At 62.4% G+C, this 25,619-nt stretch overlaps 2 protein-coding genes across 3 annotated transcripts in view; one reads left to right on the top strand and one right to left on the bottom strand.

Moving 5' to 3' along the window:
* LOC123374800 (amyloid-beta A4 precursor protein-binding family B member 1-like) overlaps positions 1 to 9,023 on the top strand; it is a 44,977-nt gene extending 35,954 nt beyond the window's left edge. Inside the window, exons 10-15 of one of the 2 annotated variants that reach the window (XM_045025107.1) lie at positions 3,410 to 3,524; positions 5,591 to 5,675; positions 6,428 to 6,511; positions 6,650 to 6,765; positions 7,742 to 7,918; positions 8,711 to 9,023. In XM_045025107.1, the coding sequence (XP_044881042.1) occupies positions 3,410 to 3,524; positions 5,591 to 5,675; positions 6,428 to 6,511; positions 6,650 to 6,765; positions 7,742 to 7,918; positions 8,711 to 8,878 (745 nt within the window). In that variant the 3' untranslated portion in view covers positions 8,879 to 9,023. The other variant, XM_045025097.1, reaches the window with a different exon arrangement.
* A 659-nt stretch (positions 9,024 to 9,682) lies between these two features.
* Positions 9,683 to 15,609, bottom strand: LOC123374792 (sphingomyelin phosphodiesterase-like). The gene is made up of 6 exons (XM_045025085.1): positions 15,380 to 15,609; positions 12,865 to 13,634; positions 12,227 to 12,398; positions 11,766 to 11,842; positions 10,216 to 10,361; positions 9,683 to 10,132 (listed from the first exon to the last, which is right to left on the bottom strand). The coding sequence occupies exons 1-6, from the start codon at positions 15,578 to 15,580 to the stop codon at positions 9,723 to 9,725; spliced, it is 1,776 nt and encodes a 591-aa protein (XP_044881020.1). The 5' UTR covers positions 15,581 to 15,609; the 3' UTR covers positions 9,683 to 9,722.
* Between the last annotated feature and the right edge of the window lie 10,010 nt (positions 15,610 to 25,619).

The raw sequence follows: 25,619 nt of genomic DNA, 5'->3' as shown, positions 1-25,619 counted from the left end.
GTAGGGGGCTCTGGAGAGCTGGATGAGCCCCGCAGGGCGCGGCGCAGGGACCACCACAGGGGAGCGCTGCAGGGCCCTGGGGCTGCAGGCAGGGCAGGGTCCAGCTTGGGGGCCGCCTTGCCCAGCCCCCCTAACTCTCCGGGACACAGAGCTGTACGGTGCCGTCCCCGTGTGCCCTGGCCCCTGTCACCCCCCGTGCGCAATGACGCTGGCTTTGGTGGGACCCTTCTGAGAGGGCCAATGCAGGACAAATTGCTCAGAGCACGGCAGTCACAGCCCCAGGCGGGGGGTCCTTTGCACACCAAGGCAAACCAAAGGACCCCCCGCCTGGGGCTGTGACTGCCGTGCTCTGAGAGAGAGGACTTCGGTCTCACCCCACTGGCTAACCACAAGTCACACAAGCAATTCCCTCAGACACTCCAGTCTCCCAGTATCACCACCAGTCCCACCCGTCCTGGGGATGGATGGTTATGAAAACCAACACCCCAGTAAAAGAAAAAGGGTTCTCCTGATCCCAAAGGACCAAGCCCCAGACCCAGGTCAATATACACATCAGATCTTACCCACAAATCACGCTGTTGCCAATCCTCTAGAATCTAACATCTAAAGGTTTATTCATAAAGGGAAAAAGGTAGAGATGAGAGCTAGAATTGGTTAAATGGAATCAATTACACACAGTGATGGTCAAGTTCTTTCAGGCTTGTAGCAGTGATGAAGTAAACTGCAGGTTTAAATCAAGTCTCTGGAAAATCCCCCGCTGGGATGGGTCAGTCAGTCCTTCGTTAAGGGCAAGTCCCTCCAGAGGTCAGAAGCAGGATTGAAGACAAGATGGAGGGGTTTCCAGGGCCTTTTATATCCTCTGCCCGTGGAAGGACGCCCCGTCCATTCTTACTGTGGAAAATCACAGCAGCAAGATGGAGTCTGGAGTCATGTTGGGGAGGGATAGCTCAGTGGTTTGAACATTGACTTGCTAAACCCAGGGTTGTGAGTTCAATCCTTGAGGGGGCCACTTAGGGATCTGGGGCAAAAATCTATCTGGGGATTGGCCCTGTTTTGAGCAGGGGGTTGGACTAGATACCTCCCAACCCTGATATTCTGTGAAACTGAGGCACATACAGTATTAATGAAAAACAGTAAGACTCCCATAGGCTCATAAATGTCGTAACAGGGAAAATTCCTGCTGTGTCACACTAGGTCACTCCAATCCTTGACTCTGGGAGCCAGCCTGACCCTGCTCCACTGTGAGAACCCCACTCCTGGGCTGTTCACACAGCCTCAGGCATGTAATACACTCCTTGGATTGTGCAACTGTATGACACTAGCCAATATCATATCTCTGGCCCCAGACACAACCCTAGGAACATACATTTTGCAGTGTCCAGTTATGCCCGCTGAATGCTGCAAGCTTATATGAGCTCGTCAATTGAACAAAGAAATTGATATGCACCAGGCTTGTTATCCCAAGGGGAGTCTCTGACACACTTCAACCAAGCACACTGCTCCAGGTGAAACAAACAAACACATTTATTAACTACAAAGATAGATTTTAAGTGATTATAAGTCAAAGCACAGCAAGTCGGATTTGGTGAAATGATATAAAAGCAAAACGCATTCTAAGCTGCTCTTAACACTTTCACAAACTTCAGTGCGTCTCACCGCAGACTGGCTGGTTGCCCTTCAGCCAGGCTCTCCCCTTGGATCAGCGCTTCAGTCGCTGGGTGGTGGTGTAGATGGAGGTGGTAAGGGAAGGACAACAGAACTGACCAAGGGAAGGGGGGTGACTCACTCGAGAGTCCAACAGACCCTTTGTTGCTGCCTAGGCCAGTGTCCTTTGTTCCTGTGAGGCTGGGCTGGGTTTGTCGCATAGATGCCCTGATGAGGTGTGAACTGCCCCTCTGCTCCTGGAGAGTGTTTGCCTGGGCTTGTTTTAAGCCATGAGGACACATTTTCAGTCTCATAACTATGTACATGAAATTACAACCTCTAACATCACTATAACAACAATGCTCGGTGCATCATGAGCCTTCCGAAGACACCCGACATGACAAACTTTGCATTGGATACCACACAGTCATTTTACAGGGATGAACATGGGGCTGCAGGGGGTTCCCCCGAGGTACAGAGCGTCACACTCACATACAGCATAACAAGGGAAAATCCCCACTACGTCAACCCCACCGCCAGGGGACGCTGGGCTCTGCACCCCGCTGCCGGGGGACGCTGGGCTCTGCACCCCGCTGCCAGGGGACGCTGGGCTCTGCACCCCGCTGCCGGGGGACGCTGGGCTCTGCACCCCGCTGCCACGGGACGCTGGGCTCTGCACCCTGCTGCCGGGGGACGCTGGGCTCTGCACCCCACCACCGGGGGACGCTGGGCTCTGCACCCCGCTGCCACGGGACGCTGGGCTCTGCACCCCGCTGCCGGGGGACGCTGGGTTCTGCACCTCGCCGCCAGGGGACGCTGGGCTCTGCACCCCACCACCGGGGGACGCTGGGCTCTGCACCCCGCTGCCACGGGACGCTGGGCTCTGCACTCCGCTGCCGGGGGACGCTGGGCTCTGCACCCCGCTGCCACAGGACGCTGGACTCTGCACTCCGCCGCCGGGGGACGCTGGGCTCTGCACCTCGCCGCCGGGGGACGTTGGGCGCGGCACCCCACCACCGGGGGACGCTGGGCTCTGCACCCCGCTGCCACGGGACGCTGGGCTCTGCACCCCGCCGCCAGGGGACACTGGGTTCTGCACCCTGCTACTGGGGGACGCTGGGCGCTGCACCCCGCTACTGGGGGATGCTGGGTTCTGCACCCCACCACCGGGGGACGCTGGGCTCTGCACCCCGCTGCCAGAGGACGCTGGGCTCTGCACCCCGCCGCCAGGGGACACTGGGTTCTGCACCCTGCTACTGGCGGATGCTGGGCGCTGCACCCCGCTACTGGGGGATGCTGGGTTCTGCACCCCACCACCGGGGGACGCTGGGCTCTGCACCCCGCCGCCGGGGGACGCTGGGTTCTGCACCCCGCCGCCGGGGGACGCTGGGCTCTGCACCCCGCTACTGGGGGACACTGGGCTCTGCACCTCGCCGCTGGGGGATGCTGGGCTCTGCACTCCGCTGCCATCCCCATGGGGGGCCCCCTTGGTGAGGGGAAACTGGCTCCAGACTCATTGCACATCTCAGCCAACACCTCTGTCTCGTCTGGCCCCTGGCTGGACGGGATCTGGCCGGTGTCGAGCCCAGGGCGGGGGTGTGTGTGCCTGGAACCCCCCCCCCCCGCCCCCGGATGGGTTGGTGGGAAGATGCTGCAGGGCTGAGTTTGGCAGGCAGGGTCAGAGGTCATCATCTCCAGAACGTGACCCCCCTGCTCAGGTTGAGGGCTCAGCAGGGGGCTCTGACATTTGGGGTCTCACCCACAGGGACTTTGCCTACGTGGCCCGGGACCCACTGACGCAGATGCTGAAATGCCACATCTTCCGGTGCGAGACACCAGCCAAGCGCATCGCCACCAGCCTGCAGGCCGTGTGCTCCCAGGTGAGACCCCCCGACCTCCCCGGGTCCCCCCGAACCTCCCCCCCATCGCCACCAGCCTGCAGGCCGTGTGCTCCCAGGTGAGACCCCCCGACCTCCCCGGGTCCCCCCGAACCTCCCCTGAACCTCCCCCCCATCGCCACCAGCCTGCAGGCCGTGTGCTCCCAGGTGAGACCCCCCGGGTCCCCCCGAACCTCCCCCCCATCGCCACCAGCCTGCAGGCCGTCTGCTCCCAGGTGAGACCCCCCGACCTCCCCGGGTCCCCCCGAACCTCCCCTGAACCTCCCCACCATCGCCACCAGCCTGCTGTCCGTGTGCTCCCAGGTGAGACCCCCCTGGTCCCCCCGAACCTCCCCCCCATCGCCACCAGCCTGCAGGCCGTCTGCTCCCAGGTGAGACCCCCCGACCTCCCCGGGTCCCCCGAACCTCCCCCCCATCGCCACCTGCCTGCAGGCCGTGTGCTCCCAGGTGAGACCCCCCGACCTCCCCGGGCCCCCCGAACCTCCCCTGAACCTCCCCCGCCATCGCCACCAGCCTGCAGGCCGTCTGCTCCCAGGTGAGACCCCCCGACCTCCCCGGGCCCCCCCGAACCTCCCCCCCCATCGCCACCAGCCTGCAGGCCGTCTGCTCCCAGGTGAGACCCCCCCACCTCCCCGGGTCCCCTGAACCTCCCCCCCATCGCCACCAGCCTGCAGGCCGTCTGCTCCCAGGTGAGACCCCCCCACCTCCCTGGGCCCCCCCGAACCTCCCCCCCCATCGCCACCAGCCTGCAGGCCGTGTGCTCCCAGGTGTGTCCCCCAGACCTCCCCGGGTCCCCCCCAACCTCCCCCCCATCGCCACCAGCCTGCAGGCCGTCTGCTCCCAGGTGAGACCCCCCCGACCTCCCCGGGTGCCCCCCCCTAACCTCCCCCCCATCGCCACCAGCCTGCAGGCCGTCTGCTCCCAGGTGAGAACCCCCGACCTCCCCGGGCCCCCCCGAACCTCCCCCGAACCTGCCCCCCATCGCCACCAGCCTGCAGGTCGTGTGCTCCCAGGTGAGACCCCCCGACCTCCCCGGGTCCCCCCGAACCTCCCCCCCCATCGCCACCAGCCTGCAGGCCGTGTGCTCCCTTGTGAGACCCCGAGACCTCCCCGGGTCCCCCTGAACATCCCCCGAACCACCCCCCCATCGCCACCAGCCTGCAGGCCGTGTGCTCCCAGGTGAAACCCCCCGACCTCCCCAGGCCCCCCTGAACATCCCCCGAACCTCCCCCCCATCGCCACCAGCCTGCAGGCCGTGTGCTCCCAGGTGAGACCCCCCGACCTCCCCGGGGCCCCCCAACCGCCCCTCCATCGCCACCAGCCTGCAGGCCGTCTGCTCCCAGGTGAGACCCCCCGACCTCCCCGGGTCCCCCCCAACCTCCCCCCCATCGCCACCAGCCTGCAGGCCGTGTGCTCCCAGGTGAGACCCCCCGACCTCCCCGGGTCCCCCCGAACCTCCCCCGAACCTCCCCCCCATCGCCACCTGCCTGCAGGCCGTGTGCTCCCAGGTGAGACCCCCCGACCTCCCCGGGCCCCCCCGAACCTCCCCCCCATCGCCACCAGCCTGCAGGCCGTGTGCTCCCAGGTGAGACCCCCCGAGCTCCCCGGGTCCCCCTGAACCCTCCCCTTCCTGGGTTCTCACGTTACCTGCTCAGGTCTCCTCCCTCAAGGCCAGTCTCCCATCCCCCGGTGCCGATCGTCCTCCCAGGCCGACACCCCCCACTCAGCATTCTCAGGCCACAGTAAGAACAGTCCCAGTTCATCACGTGCGGTGCCTGGGTGCCGGGAATAGTGCCTGGGGGGGGCAGGCGCAGTGCCGGGGGGTGCCGGGCATGGTGCCTGGGGGGGCCAGGCTTGGTGCCGGGGGGGGGCACAGTGCCAGGGGGCCGTGTGTGGTGCCGGGGCGGCTGGGTGCGGTGCCAGGGGTCTGGGCATGGTGCCGGAGGGTGCTGGGCATGGTGGCAGGGGCGGTGCCAGGGGGCAGGCACGGTGCCGGGGGGGGACACGGGCGCTTTCAGTCGGACTCTCTGTGACCCCGGCTCCCCTAGATGCTGGAGCAGCGGCAGAGCAGCCGGGCACTTGTGAGCAGCCTGGCGCTGGAGCAGGCCGGGATGGTGGAGATTCCCTTCCAAGGTAGCGGGGGGCACAGGGGGCCTCACGGCAGGGTGGGGCCGGGCTGGGCGGGGGCCTGGGCAGGGTGGGGCCGGACTGGGCGGGGGGCTGGGTGGGCCGGGAAGTGGGGTTAGGGTGGGGCTGGGCCGGGCAGTGGGGGGCAGGGTTGGGCCGGGCTGGGTGGAGGACTGGGTGGGCCGGGCAGTGGGGGGCAGGGTGGGGCCAGGCTGGGTGGAGGACTGGGTGGGCCGGGCAGTGGGGGGCAGGGTGGGGCCGGACTGGGTGGAGGACTGGGGGGGCCAGGCAGTGGCGGGCTGGGGGGGCCGGGCTGGGTGGAGGACGGGGGGGGCCGGGCAGTGGGGGGCAGGGTGGGGCCGGACTGGGCGGGGGGCTGGGTGGGCCGGGAAGTGGGGTTAGGGTGGGGCTGGGCTGGGGGGGCCAGGCAGTGGGGGGCAGGGTGGGGCCAGCCTGGGTGGAGGACTGGGGGGGGCCAGGCAGTGGGGGACTGGGGGGGCCGGGCAGTGGGGGCAGGGTGGGGCCAGGCTGGGTGGAGGACTGGGGGGGCCAGGCAGTGGCCGGGCTGGGTGGAGGACTGGGTGGGCCGGGCAGTGGGGGGCAGGGGGGGCCGGGCTGGGTGGAGGACTGGGGGGGCAAGGCAGTGGGGGGCTGGGGGGGCCGGGCTGGGTGGAGGACTGGGGGGGCCAGGCAGTGGGGGGCTGGGGGGGGGCCGGGCGGCTTTGCCCGCGCAGACTGACCCCCGTCTCTCTCCACAGTGGAGTTCCCGGCTCCCAGGACCGAGCTGGTGCAGAGGTTCCAGGTGTCCTACCTGGGCAGCGCGCCCGTCGCCCGGCCTGTGGGTACGGCCCGGGGGGCTCCTGTGCACAAGGGGTTCACGGCTGGGGGCTGGCCCAGGGGGGAGCGGGGCCCCGGCTCACCCCATGGCTCCCGGGGGTCGGGGCAGGGCTTGACAGCCGCTCTGCTTGGCCCCTTCCCAGGCATGGACGTGATCAACGCAGCCCTGGACTCAGCCCTGGCGGCCCCCAGCCGGGACCACTGGACCCCCAGCCACGTCCACGTGGCCCCCGCCACGCTCAGCGTGACCCACGCGCAGGTGAGACCCCCCCGCCCCTTGGGGGTTGAGTTGGGGGGGAGGGAAGACCCCAGTGATGATGTCACTCCGGGGTTGAGTTGTGTCACGTAGTGGGGGGGGGCGACACAAGGCCCTGCACCCCCGGCTTCCTATATAGACATGTAATTGGAGCTAGGCCAATCTCCTAGAGCTGGAAGGGACCTCGAAAGGTCATCGAGTCGAGCCCCCTGCCTTCACTAGCAGGGCCAATTTTTGCCCCAGATCCCTAAGTGGCCCCCTCAAGGATTGAACTCACAACCCTGGGTTTAGCAGGCTAATGCTCAAACCACTGAGCCCCGTCCCGCAGGAGCTGTGCCGGGGTGGGGGGTGGTTCTCAGAGCCAGGCCGTGGGGGGTTCTGGCTCCCTGCTCCCCCCCAGACATGTGCTGTGTGTGTGGGGGGGAGGGTTCTGGGAGCCGTGCCGTGGGTGGGTTTCCAGGACATGTGCTGTGGAGGGTCCTGGCTCCCTGCTCCCCCCCCCCCCAAGACACATGCCGTGTGTGGGGTTCTGGCTCCCTGCTCCCCCCCAGACATGTGCTGTGTAGGGGGGGGGGGAGGGTTCTGGGAGCCGTGCTGTGGAGGGTCCTGGCTCCCTGCTCCCCCCCCCCCAAGACACATGCCGTGTGTGGGGTTCTGGCTCCCTGCTCCCCCCCAGACATGTGCTGTGTGTGTGTGTGTGGGGGGGTTCTGGGAGCCATGCCGTGGGGGGGTTCTGGCTCCCTGCTCCCCGCCCAGGACACGTGCCGTGGGGGGGTTCTGGCTCCCTGCTCCCCCCCCCCAAGGACAGGTGCCGTGGGGGGTTCTGGCTCCCTGCTCCCCCCCCAGGACAGGTGCCGTGGGGGGTTCTGGCTCCCTGCTCCCCCCCAGGACAGGTGCCGTGGGGGGTTCTGGCTCCCTGCTCCCCCCCAGGACAGGTGCCGTGGGGGGCTCCGGGCCCTGAGCCCCTCTCTCCCCGCAGACGGAGGCCGTGCTGTGCGAGTGCCGGGTGCGGTTTCTCTCCTTCATGGGCGTGGGCCGGGACGTTCGCTCCTTCGCCTTCATCACCGCCAGCGCCCCGGGCGCCTTCCGCTGCCACATGCTCTGGTGCCAGCCCAACGCCGCCGGGCTCAGCGAGGCCCTGCAGGCCGCCTGCATGGTGAGCGCCTGCCCCCGACCCACGGGGGCCTGCCCCCGGGACCCTGCCCCACAGGACCCCGACCCACGGGACTCTGCCCCCAAACCATGGGGCCCTGCCCCCGGGACCCTGACCCACAGGACCCTGCCCCTGACCCACGGGGTCCTGCCCCTGGGACCCTGCTGCCCAACCCCCAGGGCCCTGCCCCCCATCACCAGCTTCTGACCCATGGGGCCTTGCCTCCATCCCTGCCCTCCATCACTCTGCCCCCCGACCCCCGGGGCCATGCTCCCCATCCCTGCCCCTGCCCCACAGGCCCTGACCCACAGACCCTGCTCCCCAACCCCTGGGGCCCTGCCCCCAGGACCCTGCCCCCGACTCACGAGGTCCTGCCCCGTCACCGGCCTCTGACCCATGGGGCCTTGCCCCGATCCCTGCCCTCCATCACTCTGCGTCCCCGACCCTGCCCCCCAACCCACTAGATCCTGCCCCCTGGCCCTGACCAACAGGGCCCTGCCCCCAACCCACAGAGTCCTGCCCTCAGGGCCTGCCCCCCGTCACTGGCCTCTGACCCATGAGGTCGTGCTCCCCATCCCTGCCCCCAACCACAGGCCCAGCCCCCCCATCCCATGGGGCCGTGTCCCCCGACTCATGGGGCACTGTACCTGGGCCCTGCCCTGCCCCACCCCGGGACCACGGCCTGCAGGGGGCATCCCCCTCCCTCTGGGTGGTGGGGGAGGGCTGTGGGTGGGTGGGGGGTTTTGGGGGGGCTGTTCCCCACTCTCCCCAGCTGGTAACCCCGTTGCCCCCCAGCTGCGCTATCAGAAGTGCCTCGACGCCCGGCCCCAGGCCCCCAGCTCCTGCCTGCCGGCGCCGCCCGCGGACTCCATGGCCCGGCGCGTGGGCTCCACCGTCCGCAGGGGCGTCCGCAGCCTGCTGGGCAGCCTGAAGCCCAAACGCCTCGGGGGGCAGACGCCGTGAGACCCCCCTGCCCGGGGCCAAGGCTACGGCACAGCGCGGGAGAAGCCCCGGCTGGCCCCACGGCGCCTGGGCTGCCTGCCCTCCCCCCCGGCTCTGGCTGGGCCCTGAGGGGGGTCCTGGCTCAGCCCCTCCCTCCACCCCCCTGCCTGTGACTCGCTGGTTAGTGCTGGGGGGCCCATGGGCGCGGCCCCGGGAGCCGCTGTCACGAGGTGGGCGTTGTACTAACTCGTTAATAAACGCGTCCTGCCCGACCGGCCCGGCTCGCTCTGTGCGCCGCGGGGGTGGGGGCAGTTCGCCAACACAGCCGGCTTCGGGGAGCAGAGATGGGGGGGGGGGGAGATTCCTGGGCTGAATCTGGCGGCTCAGTGGGGTGGGCTGCAGGGGAGGGGGCTCGGGGGGCCAGGCCCCAATCCTGCAGAGGGGCCCAGGGGACGACCCACCCTGGGGCCAGGCTGTGCCCAGGCAGCCGGCCCCCGTGGCCAAGAACACCAGGAAGTTTGGGCAGCAGGAGCCCTGGCTCAGCACCCTCCCCCAGCACCAGCACCAGCACCAGGTGTTTTCCTCTCCTTTTATTGAGGGGCCGGAGCCCCCAGCCCCGCCTGGTCCAGGTCCCCAAGCCTCTGCAACACCCGCCCCCCCCGGCTTCCCCCCCCAGCCCCCTCCCTTGCCCCGGCTCCCCCCCCCCCCCAAGTCCTGGCCCAGCCCAGCAGAGCCCCCCCCCACAGCCAGGCTCTGCCCCCCACCCCCCCGAGTCCTGGCCCGGCCCAGCAGAGCCCCCCACCACAGCCAGGCTCCGCCCCCCACCCCCCGAGTCCTGGCCCAGCCCAGCCCCCCCCGGCCTGGCTCAGCACAGCCGCCGCTGGCGCCACAGGGCCTGGACGTGGGCGAAGGGCAGGCGGGGGCGCAGGGCGCGGCAGAGGCTGGGGTCGGCGGAGCGGCCGGAGCGCAGGGCGCAGAGCAGAGCCGCCTTGCAGGCCTCGCGGCAGGGCTCCCGGGGCGGGTGGCCCTTGTGGAAGAGGAACCAGAAGTGCTGGAAGAGCCGCTCGTCGGCCTGGAAGCGCCGCAGGAGCCCGTCCCAGTCGGCCGGGAAGACGCTGGGCAGCCCGTAGGCCTGGCGGGCCCGGTACAGCCGCTGCCAGCGTGGCTCAGCCCCCGGCGCGTTGGCCTCCGTCAGGTTCAGGATGAAGGTCTCGTGATCCAGGACCATGTGGGAGCTGCCAGGGTAGTCGCCGTCCAGCTGGTAGACGCGGTAGCCTGGGGGGGGAGCAGAACGTCACCCCCTGCGGCACAGCGGGGCCCTGGCCAGGGCCGGCCGCGGCGCCGGGGGCTGGACTCACCGGGGTTCAGGTTGATGTAGGTGGTGACGCTGGGGGCCACGAAGGCCACGGAGACGGGGCGTGAGAGCGTCTCCTCGTCGTAGAACATCTCAAACTCGTCCACGTGCGTGTGCCCGAAGAACTGCGCCGCGATGGTGCCCTCGAACCTGCCGCGGGTGGAGATGGGCGTCAGGGGGCCGGGCACCTCACCGCAGGGCCCCACAGCTGGCACCGGCAGGAACCGGCGCTGCCACACCCGTGGGGGTGGGGGTGGGCACCGGCAGGAACCGGCACCGCCACACCCCTGGGGGGGGACCGGGCACGGGAAGGAACCGGCGCCGCCACGCCCCTGGGGGGGGACCGGGCACGGGAAGGAACCGGCACCGCCACACCCCTGGGGGGGGACCGGGCACGGGAAGGACCCGGCGCCGCCGGGCCCGTGGGGGGGGGACTGGGCACCGGCAGGAACCGGCACCGCCACACCCGTGGGGGGGGACCAGGCACGGGAAGGAACTGGCGCCGCCGCGCCCATGGGGGGGGACTGGGCACGGGAAGGAACTGGTGCCGCCATGCCCCTGGGGGGGGACCGGGCACGGGAAGGAACTGGCGCCGCCACACCCCTGGGGGGGGGCCACCAGCAGGAACCGTGGGGGGGGGACCGGGCACGGGAAGGACCTGGTGCCGCCACGCCCGTGGGGGGGGGGGGCCCGGGCACACGAAGGAACCGGCGCCGCCCCCCCCGTGGGGGGGGGGCCCGGGGTCCGCCGCGCCCGTCGGGGGGGGACCGGGCACGGGAAGGAACCGGTGCCGCCACACCCCGGGGGGGGGGCCACCAGCAGGAACCGTGGGGGGGGACCGGGCACGGGAAGGAACTGGCGCTGCCACGCCCATGGGGGGGGGGACCGGGCACAGGAAGGAACCGGCGCCGCCACGCCCCTGGGGGGGGGCCACCAGCAGGAACCGTGGGGGGGGCTGGGCCCGGCCCTGCTGTGCTCTGGCCGGGGGGGCCAAGCAGCTCCAGGAGCTCTGTGCACCCCGACCCTGCGCCGCCAGCACCTCCCAGTACCTAGGCCTGAGCCCAGCACCCGCTTCAGAGGCCTTGGCTGGCACCAGAGCTGCAGGTGCCCGGCCCGCCGAGAGGCCCCTTGGGGGCGGGGGAAGGGGCCGGAGACGCCCCCCAGGAGCAGAGCGAAGGCCCCGGCGGGAAGGGGTCGGTTTGGGAGAGTTACGAGTGACGTCCGCCCTGGGGCTTGTGGGCAGAGACGGAGCCGAGGCAGCGCAGCTGGGGGTCCCTGTGGCTCTGGGCAGGGGACACGGCACCCCGGGGTCTCTCGGCTGGGCATAGCTCGGGGGGGGGGGACATGCAGGCGGCTGGGGCCAGAGGCTCAGTCTTGGGGGCGCGGAGGCTGCATGGCCGGCCCAGGAGGAGACGGGACCCCAGGTCTGGCCCATGCCAGGTGCAGAACCTGGGGGTGCAGGGCTGGTCCGGGGGCTCTGGGAGGGGCTGGTCAGGTGGTTGGTTCTGAGCCCTGGAGGCAGGGCGGGAACCCAGGCGTCCGGGCGGGGCTCACCTGTTAACGATGCGGTAATAGTTCCAGCTCCAGCTCCTCAGGCAGTGGGCGGGGGGGATGTGCCCGATGATGTGCACCTGGGGCGGCAGTGGGCGTGAGCAGGAACGGCACAGAGAGGGACCCCCCCTCAGAACAGGGACCCCCCTCCACGCCCCGGAGCACAGACAGGGACCCCCCCTCCACGCCCCGGAGCACAGACAGGGACCCCCCCCCAACCGCCAGGAGCACAGACAGGGACCCCCCCTCCACGCCCCGGAGCACAGACAGGGACCCCCCGCCCCTGGGGAACAGTGACGCCCCCTTGGTGGTGCCCTGCCCAACCCCAGCCCCGCTTGGCCCCTCTGGGAGGGGAACCCGGCAGTGACTCTGGCTGGGGGTGCGGGGGGAGGGACAGTGGCCCCCCCAACACCTGCCCCCGGCTGTGGGGCACAGAGGGGGCAGCCCTGGGCCCAGCCCCTCACCTTCTCCTGCTGCCCCTCGGCAGCCTGCAGGACGCCCACCAGCCACTGCAGCTGCCCGGCCGGGTCGGTGGCGTTGATCAGGAGCCAGAAATTGGCCTCGGAGCAGAAGTTCATGTTGAGGGAGACGAGCCGCAGGCCGGGCCGGAGCCGCAGGGTGTAGAACCCGCCGACCCTGCAGGGGGGTGGAGCGGGCAGCTGTGAGACCCCGGGCCGGTGGGGCTGCCCCCCAACTCCTCCTGCCCGCCTGGGCCCCTTCCCTCGCCAGGCCCCAGGGCCCTGCCCGCCAGCCCCCCAGCGCCTCCTGCCTGCCTGGCCCCCTTCCCCCGCCAGCCCCCGGGGCCCTGCCCACCTAAGCCCCTTCCCTCGCCAGCCCCCCAACTCCTCCTGCCCCCCAACTCCTCCTGCCCGCCTGGCCCCCTTCCCTCGCCAGCCCCCGGGGCCCTGCCCACCAGCCCCCCCACCGCCTCCTGCCCGCCTGGGCGCCAGCCCCCCAACTCCTCCTGCCCGCCTGGGCCCCTTCCCTCGCCAGCCCCCCAGACCAGTGCTGCCAGCCGCCCCGCCTCCTCTCCCCTAGCCAGCTCCCTGCTTATCCATCGCCCCTGACCCCCGGCTCACCCAGCCCGTGCCCCCAGTCCCACCTGAGGGTCTCCAGCGCCTCGGGGGGCAGCCAGCCCTCCCAGGCCTCAGCCATGGCACCGTAGAGCCAGGCCGAGGACTGGTTGCCGTGGACGTAGGGCGGGGGGAAGCCGTTGACCGGCGCGGCCTCGTGGTTGCCCACGGCCGGGTAGACGGGCAGGGGCGCCAGGTGCTTGCGCAGCAGGGTGCTGAGGGTGCGCAGGGCCCGGAGCTGGTCGGCGCGGCTCTGCTGCCACACGTCGTGGGCGGGCAGGTCGCCCGTCCAGTAGGCCAGCTGGAAGGGGGGGCCGCGGGCCAGGTGCTGCAGCAGGTTCTCGATGGTGTGCAGCGGCAGGTCGCACTTGCTGTACTCGCCCCAGTAGCCGGCGCCCGCGTGGGGGGGGCCCTGCGCCCGCCCCCCCCGGCAGCACAGCGGGTCCTTGCAGGCCGGGTCGCTGCCCGGCGCGTAGGCCTGGTCCCAGTGCAGGTCGGTGAGGAAGAGCAGGCGGGCGGTGGGGGCGCCGGGCGGGGGGGGCGCGGGCGGCACGACCGGGGGCTTGGGCGTGCCGGGCAGCGTCACGTTCCAGTCGGAGAGGATGTCCCAGTGCCCACAGCGGGCGCCCACCAGCAGCCCGCAGATCTCGGCCGGGCGCAGCACCGACCGCACCCAGGCTGACACCACGTCCTTCTCAAAGAGCCGGACGGCGTCCTGGCAGATCTCCCGCCGCGCCAGCCGCAGCTCCGTGCACACGCTCACCGCCAGGCGCTCGATGCGGGCCTCGTTCGGCTGCATCTGCAACACGCCAGGGCGTCAGGGGCAGCGCCAGGCTGGGGGGGGGGGGTCACGCGCCAGGCCGGGGGGGGGGGCCTCACGCCAGGCCTCTGTTATCCCCCACTAGGCTCCCTCTGCACTTGGACTCCGCCCCGCAGCCTGGGCCAGGCACTGTCATCCAGCCCCCCACCCATGGGACACCCTGCTACACCCCATCCCCGCCCCCACACACTGCCCCGGGGGCAGGGTGGGGACTCAGTTGTCTCGAGGCTTCTCAGCCCAGTGCAGGGACTGTTTCCCCACGGGGGTGGCAGGCTCCCCGCCAGACTCGCCCGCAGCCGACGCGCCCGCAGCCCTGGCATCTCTGCTCATGGTGCCCCAGACATCAGCCGTGGGGCCGTGGTGAGAGACGGGGGCAGGAGCAGGTCAGCGCCCAGGGGGGGTGGGAGGGAGCGGGTCAGCGGCCCGGGGGGGGGGGGGGCAGGAGCCCGGGGGGGGGGGCAGGAGCGGGTCAGCAGCCCGGCAGGGGGGGGGAGGAGCGGATCAGGCTCTGCCCTTGACAAGGACCACAGAGGTCAGCACGGAACCACCTGGGCCAGCCACCAGCAGATGCAGGCAGGGGCAGGGGTCTGTGAGGCTGAGCGGGGAGCGTGAGCCAAGGGTCCTGCCCCACGCCGCAGACACCACACTGGGGCTGGACCAGCGGGGGGAGGGCTCAGGGGGGACCGGCCACTGCAGGGTGCAGGATGGGGGTCACTGCGGCACTGCTGGGGGTCAAAATGCTCAGGGCTTGAGGGGCTCTGGGCAACTGTCCAGGCAGCTGGGACCCAGAATTTCTCTGCTGCTGGGGCAGGACCCAAGACCCCTGGCCTGAGGGCCGTGCCGGCCCCCCCGTGCCAGGGCTGGAGCGCTGGGATACCACCAGGGCCGGCTCCAGACCCCAGCGCGCCAAGCGCGCGCTTGGGGCGGCATTTTGCCGGCAGGGCGGCAGGCGGCTCCGGCGGACCTTCCGCAGGCACGTCTGCAAGAGGTCCCCCGACCGGCAGCGCGCCGCCCTGCTTGGGGCGGCCAGATTCCTAGAGCAGCCCCTAGATACCACCCTGCTGTGGGGCACCAGGCAGGCAGACACCCTTAACTCTGCCCTGCTCTTCCACCAGCCTGCCGGCCTCTGCACCAGGGGAGACACGTCCCACTCCAGGAAGCTTGAGGGGGCAGCTGGGGGGGGGGGGCACTGGGTTCAACTCCCGGCCCTGTCCCATCCAGCAGCCCGTTCCCGGCAGGCGCTGTGGGGCTGGCGGGGGTCAGTGAGGCGGCCAGGGGGTCCTGATCCCGGGGCCCAAATGGAGCAGTCTGCCAAGCCTAGTGGATGATTGTGAGTATCTTGTGCCACAGCTGGGACGGGCACTGCACACCGCACAGATGCTAGCGCCAGAGCCAGGGAGAGAACCCAGGAGTCCTGGCTCACAGGCCCCCTGCTCCAACCCCCACTCCCCTCCCAGATCCGGGGAGAGAACCCAGGAGTCCTGGCTCTAACCACTAGATCCCACTCCCCTTCCAAAACTACGGAGAGAACCCAGGAGTCCGGGCTCCCAGCCCCGCCGCTCTAAGCCACCAGACCTCGCTCCCTTCCCAGTGCAGAGAGGAACCCAGGCGTCCGGTGGGGGAGGGGGAGGGGAAGGACGCTCCCAGGAGCCGGCGGTTCCCCGCGGAGCGGAGCGGGGCCGGGGAGGGGCCCGAGGCGGCGGTGAGGGGCCGGCGGGCGCTACCTGCACGCCCAGGTCGATGGCGGAGAAGAGGACGCGGCAGGCGGAGCAGCTCAGGTTCCTCCAGCCGAGCTGCGCCCCCGCGGCCGCCAGCTGCTCCCCCAGCGGGGCCGGGCCCCACGCGCCGGGCCGGGCCGGGCCGAGCCGAGCCAGCGGCACCAGCCAGGCCAGCGCCAGCAGCAGCAGCCGGGCGGCCCCGGCCATGGCGAGTCCGGCAGGAGCCCGCAGCGCCCGCCCAGGAAGCGCCCGCCCCGGCTCCCGCAGCGCAGCGCTCGCACCTCCCAGCCCGCCCCCCCCCGCAGCGCCCGCCCCCCCGGCACCTCCCGGCCCCCTCCCCCGCAGCTTCCGCCCCCCTGCACCTCCCACCTCCCGCCCCCGCACAGCGCCCCCCACCCCGCAGGGCCTCCCGCCCCCCCGCGCAGCGCCCGCCTCCCTGCACCTCCCGGCCCGGCCCCCTCCCCCGCAGCGCCCGCCCCGGCCCCCCTGCACCTCTCGCCTCCCAGCCCCCCCCCCTCCCGCGCAGCGCCCGGCACCTCCCGGCCCGGCCCCCTCCCCCGCAGCGCCCGCCCCGGCCCCTCCCGCCTCCCGGCCTCCCCGCGCAGCGCCCGACCCCCTCCAGCACCTCCCGCAGCGCCCGCCCAGGAAGCGCCCGCCCCGGGCCCCCGCAGCGCCCGCCCCCCCGGCACCTCCCGGCCCGGCCCCCTCCCCCGCAGCGTCCGCCCCCCTGCACCTCCCACCTCCCGGCCCGCCCCCGCGCAGCGCCCGCCCCCCTCCGCGCCTCCCAGCCCGCCCGCCCGGCCCCCGGCACCTCCCCTCCAGCAAATCCCGCCCCGAGGACCGCCCGCCCGCCGCAGAGCATTGTGGGAGCTGGGGGGGGCACCGCAGGGTAGTGTGGGGGTTGTGGTGTCACGGGGGGGGCACCGCAGGGCAGTGTGGGAGCTGGGGGGGCACTGCAGGGCATTGTGGGGGCTGTGACATCACTGGGGGGCACTGCAGGGCATTGTGGGAGCTGGGGGGCACTGCAAGGCATTGTGGGAGGTGGGGGGCACCGCAGGGCATTGTGGGGGCTGTGGCTTCACTGGGGGGGCACCGCAGGGCATTGTGGGAGCTGGGGTGCACTGCAGGGCATTGTGGGAGCTGGGGGGGCACCACAGGGCATTGTGGGGGCTGTGGTGTCACTGGGGGGGCACCGCAGGGCATTGTGGGAGCTGGGGGGGGGCACCGGGGGGCACCGTGGGTTGCAGGCGCCCGGTCGAAAGGGGCCCTGGTTCTCCGGTCAGTGCCACTGACTGGGCTGGTCAGAGTCCGGTTGGTGCCCTGTGGGTGAGGCCGGCTCCCTGCCTGGCCTGGCTCCGCGCTGCTCCCGGATGTGGGGTGTGACCCAGCAGGGAGGGGGGCGGATTGACCGGGGAACGTCGTCTGGTTTTACTGGGGCTGTCTGCATGGGGGAGGGGAGAGCAGGGGGTGACTGAGCCGGGAGGGGGGTGGGGCGAGCCTGGGAAACTGGACAAAGGGAGAGGGGAGAAGGAGGGGAGAGCCGGCTGGAGGGGTTTGGGTGTCAGTTTGGGCTGGCTGGGAGGAGGCAGGAACCCCAAGTCTGGGGTCTAAGCTCCCTGTCCCCCAGAGGGACCTGGCTGAGGGGTCCTGGTTGTACCTACAAGCCCTGCCTGGGACTGTTCCTGTCGGCTAATAACCCTGCTGTGTTCCTGGCTGGCTGAGAGTCCCGGTGAATCGCAGGAAGTGGGGGGTGCAGGGCCCGGATTCCCCCACACTCCGTGACAGCTGGTGGTAGAGGTGGGATGTGCTGCACCCCAGTGGTTTCCCCAGGAATTGAAATTAGGGGGGGTGTTTGAATTTACAGGGGGGGTGTCAGGACCAATGAGATATATAAAAAAGATATGAATAAAGTAAATGTTTTGTTAGGATTATGCAAATTTAACATAAGAATAATGCAAGTTACACCAAAACACATAACAGGTCTAGATTTCTAAAAAAACATACATTTTAAAAAAAAGTATTTAATTTAAATTGACTTTTGAAAAGTAAGCCATCATAGGGTAAGAGGGAAGATCCTCTCATGGATCAGTAACTGGTTAAAAGATGGGAAACAAAGGGTAGGAATAAATTATCAGTTTTCAGAATGGAGAGAGATAAATAGTGGTATCCCAGAGGGGTTGGTACTGGGACCAGTGCTGTTCAACATATTCATAAATGATCTGGAAAAATGGGTAAACAGTGAGGTGGCAAAATTTGCAGATGATACAAAACTATTCAAGATAGGTAAGTCCCAGGCAGACTGCGAAGAATTACAAAGGGATCTCATGAAACTGGGTGACTGGGCAACAAAAATGGCAGATGAAATTTAATGTTGATAAATGCAAAGTAATGTACATTGGAAAACAATCTCAACTATACATACAAAATGAAGGAGTCTGAATTAGCTGTTAACACTCAAGAAAGATCTTGCAGTCATTGTGGATAGTTCTCTGAAAACATCCACTCAGCGTGCAGCGGCAGTCAGTGATTCCCAACATTCTGTTTGCTTTTTTAAAAAGAACAGGAGCACTTGTGGCACCTTAGAGACTAACACATTTATTTGAGCATAAGCTTTCGTGGGCTACAGTCCACTTCATCGGATGTAGTCCACGAAAGCTTATGTTCTTTTTGCAATACAGACTAACATGGCTGCTACTCTGAAACCTTTGTTTTTTTAAGAAAGGGATAGATAATAAGACAGAAAATATCATATTGCCTCTATATAAATCCATGGCACATGTACACCTTGAATACTGTGTGCAGATCTGGTTACCCCATCCCAAAAAAGACATACTGGAAATGCACAAAGTACAGAGATGGGCAACTAAAATGATTAGGGGTATGAAATAGGAGAAGAAATTAAAATGACTGGGAATATTCAGCTTAGAAAAGAGATGACTAAGGGGGGATATGCTAAAGGTCTATAAAATCTTGACTGATGTGAAGGAAGTGAATAAAGTAAATGTTTTGTTAGGATAATGCACATTTAACATAAGGAAAATGCAAGTTACACCAAAACACATAACAGATCTAGATTTCTAAAAAAAATATATAATTTAAAAAAAATGTATTTAATTTAAATTGACTTTTGAAAAGTAAGCCATCATGGGGTAAGAGGGAAGATCCTCTCATGGATCAGTAACTGGTTAAAAGATGGGAAACAAAGGGTAGGAATAAATTATCAGTTTTCAGAATGGAGAGAGATAAATAGTGGTATCCTTGAGGGGTCGGTACTGGGACCAGTCCTATTCATCATATTCATCTGGAAAAATGGGTAAACAGTGAGGTGGCAAAATTTGCAGATGATACAAAACTATTCAAGATAATTAAGTCCCAGGCAGACTGTGAAGAGCTACAAAGGGATCTCACACAACTGGGTGACTGGGCAACAAAATGGCAAATTAAATTCAGTGTTGATAAATGCAAAGTAATGCACATTGGAAAGCAATCTCAACTATACATACAAAATGATGGCATCTGAATTAGCTGTTAACACTCAAGGAAGAGATCTTGGAGTCATTGTGGATAGTTCTCTGAAAACATCCACTCCATGTGCAGCAACAGTCACAAAAGCAAACAATGTTGGGAATCATTAAGAAAGGGATAGATAATAAGACAGAAAATATCATATTGCCTCTATATAAATCCATGGTATGTGCACACCTTGAATAGTGTGTGTATATCTGGTCACTCATCCTAAAAAATATATATTGGAATTGGAAAAGGTACAGAGATGGGCAACTAAAATGATGAGGGGTATGAAACAGGAGGAGAGATTAAAGTGACTGGGAATTTTCAGCTTAGAAAACAGATGACTAATGGGGATATGATAGAGGTCTACAAAATCTTGACTGGTGCGAAGAAAGTGAATAAGGAAATTTGATTTAATCCTTCACATAACACAAGAACTAGCAGTCACCCAATGAAATTAATAGGCAGCAGATTTTAAAAAAACAAAAGAAAGTATTTCTTCACACAATATAAAGTCAACCCAGGGAACTCTTTGCCAGGGGATGCTGTGAAGACCAAAACTATAACAGGATTTTAAAAAGAACTAGATAAATTCCTGGAGAACAGGTCCATCTGTGGCTATTAGCCAGGATGAGAGGGATGCAACAGCATGCTCTGAGTGTCCCTAGCCTGTTTGCCAGAGGCTGGGAATGGGCAACAGGGGATGGATCACTTTTGTAAGACAGGATACTGGGCTATATGGACCATGGGTTTGACCCAGTATGACCATTCTTATGTAAAAATTAATTATTATAAAAATGTTTAGTACAGAAACTGCCCAACATAATGACCTCTCAAGATAGCAACAATGTGAGATAACAACCTTGGCAAATACTGCATTTTAAAAATCTTGGCCTACTGGGAAACATATTTACATAAGTCTCCATTCCCAGTCACAAATCCAGCATTCTGGAGCAAAGTGACTAAAATATAGTCCAACAAACAAATGTTTATTTAACATGCCCCTCGCTTTTTCCTCCACCGCACTCCACTCACCGGTGTTGTCCTTGGTCAGTGGAGACTCAGAGTTCAGAGGTGCTTTCACGTGAGTACACATTCCAGGTGGGGGACAAAAAGGCACAGTTTGCTCTGGCCACGGCTGTTCTTTGTGCCACCGTTCACTCCACCGCTCTGTTGCCAATGGCCCTGCACAGTCACCTTCTGCTGTCACCTACCACTGTGACCTCTGCGAGTTGGTCTCTTGAGGTTCCACCAGCTCTCAGTGATTTCAGCTGAGCCCTCAGTGCGGGAACCTCGCTGCTAGTGCAGTCTGGGCTGTTTCTTACACAAAAACACTGTACCCACAGGAACACTGTCCCCACAACAGGACTAAGCACTTAGACCTGATTGTCAGTGATTTCAGCTGCAGTGGTCACTTAACAGAACAAAAGACTATGGAGCCTAATCAGCTCTGTCTTTAAACAGTGGAGAGGGACAGGTCCCCACCCTCTCTCTTGATGCCTTCAAATCATCACAGACTAAGTACAGTTCTACTGCCCTTTACTCATACAATAAGAACATTTCATCCTCCCTTCCCCCACATTCAAGTGGTTTGTAACCCAACCCCAGCCAAAATCTATCACTTGGACAACACAGCTCTGTGTGCTGGATCCCTAGGTAGATTAGGTGTGAATGTAAATATAATCTGGCCCTGAAGCCTTAGCCCCCAGCTCATCACTAGCTGTCAGGGAGAGCTCATTTAGACTTTGCTTACAAATCATCATTTGAAATTATTTGGTTGGCCAACATCACCGAAATGAATGCACTGACATCATAAAAAACAGCTGTATAAGGAAGCAAGGAAGCTAGTCTATGTTCATACTTTTCAAATCTATTATACTTTTTCAGATACACATATTTTATCATACACTATATAAGCTTTTAAAGTGTATATTAATGTTTCAGTTTAAATTCAGATTTCCAAACAGTCACTAAATTGGTATGTAACTAGCTCACAAAACTAGGGGGGGTGTTGGGAAAATTCAGGGGGGGTGTAGGGAAATCACTGCTGCACCCCATAGACATGACAGCTGGTCTCTCCCCCCTTCGAGACTGAAGTGAGCGGGGTCACTCTGCCCAGTGACCTGGGGAAGTTCAGGGCCCCCTCTCCGGGACAACGCGTCCGCTATCAGGTTGGCACTTCCCTTCACATGGACCATGTCCTGTGACAAAGTGGGACTGTTCTTAATGTTTCCTCTGAATACTGTGTGGGTGCCTCAGTTTCCCCTATGCATTTCTTAAGTTTCCAGTGTGCATAAATTGCCCACACTCTGTCTCTTGGTAACAAATGGCCGGGGAGACAAAGCCCAGAGGAGGAGGGGCTGGAGGCGGTTTCAGTTTTGGAACTGGCTGGGGACGAGGAGTGAGGGCAGACGGGGGTGGGGTCTGGCTCACTGCCCCCCAGAATGGACCCGGCCGAGGGGTCCGGTTCTCTGTACCTACAAGCTCTGTTTTAGACCCTGTTCCTGTCATTGAATAAACCTCTGTGTTACTGGCTGGCTGAGAGTCACGGAGCGTAGGACCCTCTGGCTTCCCCAGGACCCCGCCCGGGCGGGCTCGCTGTGGGAAGCGCATGGAGGAGCAGAGGATGCTGAATGCTCCAAGGAGAGACCCAGGAGGTGAAGCCCTGTGAGCTTCTTGCCCTGCAGACAGGCTGCTCCAAGGGAGAGGAGGCTCCTCAGAGTCCTGCCTGGCTTTGTGGGGAGCAGTTCCAGAGCATCGCCCGGGGACTCCGTGACACCTCCATTTTTTAATCCTGCAGGAGCAGGCTCCACCTCAGGAGCTTGGCATTGGCTCCTTTCATCTGGTGCAGCCAGGTCAGGGGAGAGTGGTCGGTGTACACGGTGAAGTGGCGCCCAAAGAGATATGGCTCCAGTTTCTTAAGGGCTCACACCGTGGCCAGACATTCCTTCTCGATGGCCACGTAGTTCTGCTCCCGGGGTAGCCACTTCTTGCTCAGGTACACGATGGGGTGTCTCTCCCCCTTTTCATCCTCCTGCATCAACACCGCCCCCAGCCCCGTGTCTGAGGCGTCGGTGAACACCATATTCTTCTTCTTATTATTCACTCCCTGTGGAGCATAAGGCGCCAACCACTCTCCTCCATTCATTTTGTTCTTGAGCGAGACAGCAGATTTCATCCCACTTCATTCCCATACCTTTCATTTCCTCTTCAATGGTCCTTTGCCATGTCCCCAATGGTCTACCTCTCCTCCTTCTTCCTTGTGGTGTCCATCGTAGGGCAATACGAGGGTGTCTGTCAGCATCCATTCTCAACACATGCCCCAGCCACCTCCATCTTCGTTGTTTGGCTTCATCCACTATATTGTTGATGCCCGTTAATCGGCTCACTTCAACATTGGTGATACGCTGCGGCCAATGTATGTTAAGAATTCGCCTAAGACACCTTCCTTCAAAGCCCTGAAGCCGACTTTCTATCTTCTTGTTGGTCCTCCATGTTTCCGCCGCATAGAGCAACACAGAGTGGACGTTCGACCTGTAGATCTCTACCTTGGTTTTCATTTGCAAGATGGTTGACCTCCAAATATTCTGAAGTCTATAGAATGCATTTGCTGCAAGACCGATTCTGGTAGATATCTCCTTCTGAATATTGCCATCAGCCGATATGTAACTACCAAGATATTTGAAGTCGTTCACCTCCTCCAATTCTACGTCACATAACACTGTCTTCGTCGAGCTGGCTGTTTTTACTTTCATTATTTTGCTCTTACCGGCGTGGATATTAAGTCCTAAGCACCTTGCTACTCTACCTACTCTATCAGTCTTCTCTTGGAGGTCCGTCTGAGAGCTTGAAATCAGGGCGATGTCATCCGCAAAGTCACAGTCTTCAATATGACCAGAGGGTCCCCATGCGATCCCTCTTGGCCTATCTTCAGTGGCTTTCCGCATCACCCAATCTGTGACCACAAGAAATAGAATGGGTGAAATAACACACCCTTGTCTAACTCCCGTTCTCACATGGAACCACTCGCTCTGCTGTCCTTCATGGCGAACACAACACTTATTGCCGGCATACATATCTTTGAAGATGTTAATCACTTTTGAAGGGAATCCATATATTTTTAAGATATTCCAGAGAGATGGATGGTGGACACTATCAAATGCCTTCTCGAAATCGAGATAATTAATGAACAGTGGCAAGTTCCATTCAAGAGATTGTTCCATTATCTTACGTAGTACAAATATCTGATCAACGCATCCTCTCTCACTCCTAAATCCTGTTTGTTCTTCCCTCAGGATCTCTTCTACTGCTTGTCTTATTCTCTGTAACAGAACTCTGCAGAAAACCTTCCCAAGCACTGATAACAAGTTTATACCTCTCCAATTACCACACAAAGACAAATCACCCTTCTCTGGTAATTTCACGATGATACCTTTCTTCCATGCTTCAGGTACCTTCTCTTCTTCCCACACCTTGTTGAATAGCTCCTTTAGAATCCCGGCACTCATATTCAGGTCGGCTTTTAGCATTTCTGCGGTTATTCTATCTTCACCTGGTGCCCTGTTTGCTTTTGTCTGTCTAACGGCCTCTTCTATCTCTCGCTCTGTGATAGGCCCACGTTCTACCTCCGTCTGAAAACTCGGTTCCTCGATTTCAACTACCTCTTCAGGATTTGATCTGTTTAAAGTCTCTCCAAAATGCTCTGCCCATCGATTGATTTGTTCTTTCTCTTCTATCAATATTCTCCCATCCTTTCCTCTAACCGCTGTTGACCTATTGCTGAACCCTCCTGTCAAAGTCCTCGTGATTCTATACACAGTTCTTGTGTCGCCCCGCGCGGCTGCTGACTGTGCCTCTCTTGACAGACTGGTAATATAATCCCTTTTGTCTTTTCGGGCACTTCTCTTCACAGCCTTGTTTTTCTCCCTATATTCTTTGTTCGCCACTTTCTGTTGTTCATCCCTTCCAGTTAGCATGCGTAGTTTTGCTGTCTTCCTCTCCTCAATGAGTTTCCATGTGTGATCTGAAATCCATACTTTCCGTTCTCTTCTCTTGTAGCCAAGCACTGTCTTGCTGGTCTCTACATATGCCTTCTCGACGTTGTCACAAAAAGTGTTTATATTACCAGTTTGCAAGTCATTTAGAAGCTGAAACTTTTTTGAGAGCTCCAATATGAACTGTGCCTTTACCGGCGGATCTTCCAACGTCCTTGAGTCGAAAATTTGTTGCCCATAAACTTTCTTCGGCTTTCTCAATTTTATCTGAAGCTTGCTCAATACAAGATGATGGTCACCACCTACATCTGCACTTCTTAATACTCTAGTATCCAGCAGTGACCCTCTCCACTTCCGATTGATTGCAATGTGATCAATTTGGTTCCTGGTTTTCCCATCCGGTGATATCCACGTCAGCTTGTGTATTGTCTTATGTTGGAAGATTGTTCCACCTATCACCAGTCCATTCTCAAGACATAAGTCTACAAATCGTTGACCGTTGTCATTTCTCTCTCCAACTCCTTCCCTTCCCATGCATGCTTCATACCCGGCATTGCTGGAACCGACTTTAGCATTGAAGCTGCCCATCAAAATCAGGATGTCATGGCATGGGGTCTTAAGTATCTCTTCCTGGAGTCTGGTATAGAACAAGTCTTTTTCCTCCTCCTCAGCTTGTTCTGTAGGTGCATAACATTGGATGATGGTAGTCTTCGCATATCTGGAGAAGAATCTCGCTCTTATTATTCTGGAGGTAACAGGACTCCATCTTAACAAACTCTTTCTCGTCTCTTTGTCGACAATGATGCCCACCCCTTCGTGGTGATGTCCATCTATGCGTCCTGAATAAAAAATTGTCTCACCAGAGTCCAGTAGACGTGACTCTCAGCCAGCCAGTAACACAGAGGGTTTATTTAGCCGACAGGAACACAGTCCAAAACAGGTCTTGCCGGTACAGACAACAGGACCCCCTTTAGTTTGGTCCATCTGGGGCCCCAGGGAGGCTTGAGCCCCGTTGGGAGGCCCGAGGCCCGTCAGGGCCCCTCTCCATTTCCCAGCCAGCTTCCAAAAACTGCCAAACCCCCTCCAGCCCCTCCTCTCTGGGCTGTCTCTCTTTCCTGGGCCAGGAGGTCACCTGATCTCTTTGTTCCCCAACACCTTTAGCATCCCCTTGCAGGGGGGAAGGGCCTGGCCATTAGTTGCCAGGCGACAGAGGGTCGGCCAGAGCTGAGGCCCCCCCACAGTATTCAGAGGAAACATTAAAAACACTCCCACTTTGTCACAGCTTGGACCTGCTTTTTGGTCTGGGGAGCGGGCCAGTCTCTGATCGCCTCCACCTTGGCCGGTTCCGGCTTTCGGCAGCCGCTCCCCACCCGATGGCCCAGGTAAGATACTTCAGCCATCCCCACCTTACACTTCTCAGCCTTTACGGTTAACCCCGCCTCCCGGAGTCGGTCCAGCACTTGTCTATCCTGGGACACGTGATCCTCCCAGGTCTGGCTGAAGACACAGATGTAGTCAATATACGCCACGGCAAAACTCTCCATCCCCCTCAGTAGCTGATCCACCAGGTGCTGGAAGGTGGCCGGTGCTCCCTTGAGGCCGAAGGGCAGGGTCAGAAACTCATAGAGCCCCAGAGGGGTGATGAAGGCCGATTTCAGCCTGGCATCTGCGTCCAGCAGCACTTGCCAGTAGCCCTTTGTAAGATCCATGGTGGTGAGGTACCGAGCGCCTCCCAGCTTGTC

The sequence above is a fragment of the Mauremys mutica genome, chromosome 1 (genome assembly GCF_020497125.1).
Source record: "Mauremys mutica isolate MM-2020 ecotype Southern chromosome 1, ASM2049712v1, whole genome shotgun sequence".
NCBI lineage: Eukaryota > Metazoa > Chordata > Testudines > Geoemydidae > Mauremys > Mauremys mutica.
The sequence above is the reverse complement of the archived record's forward strand: the minus strand, read 5'-3'. Positions and strand labels throughout refer to the sequence as shown.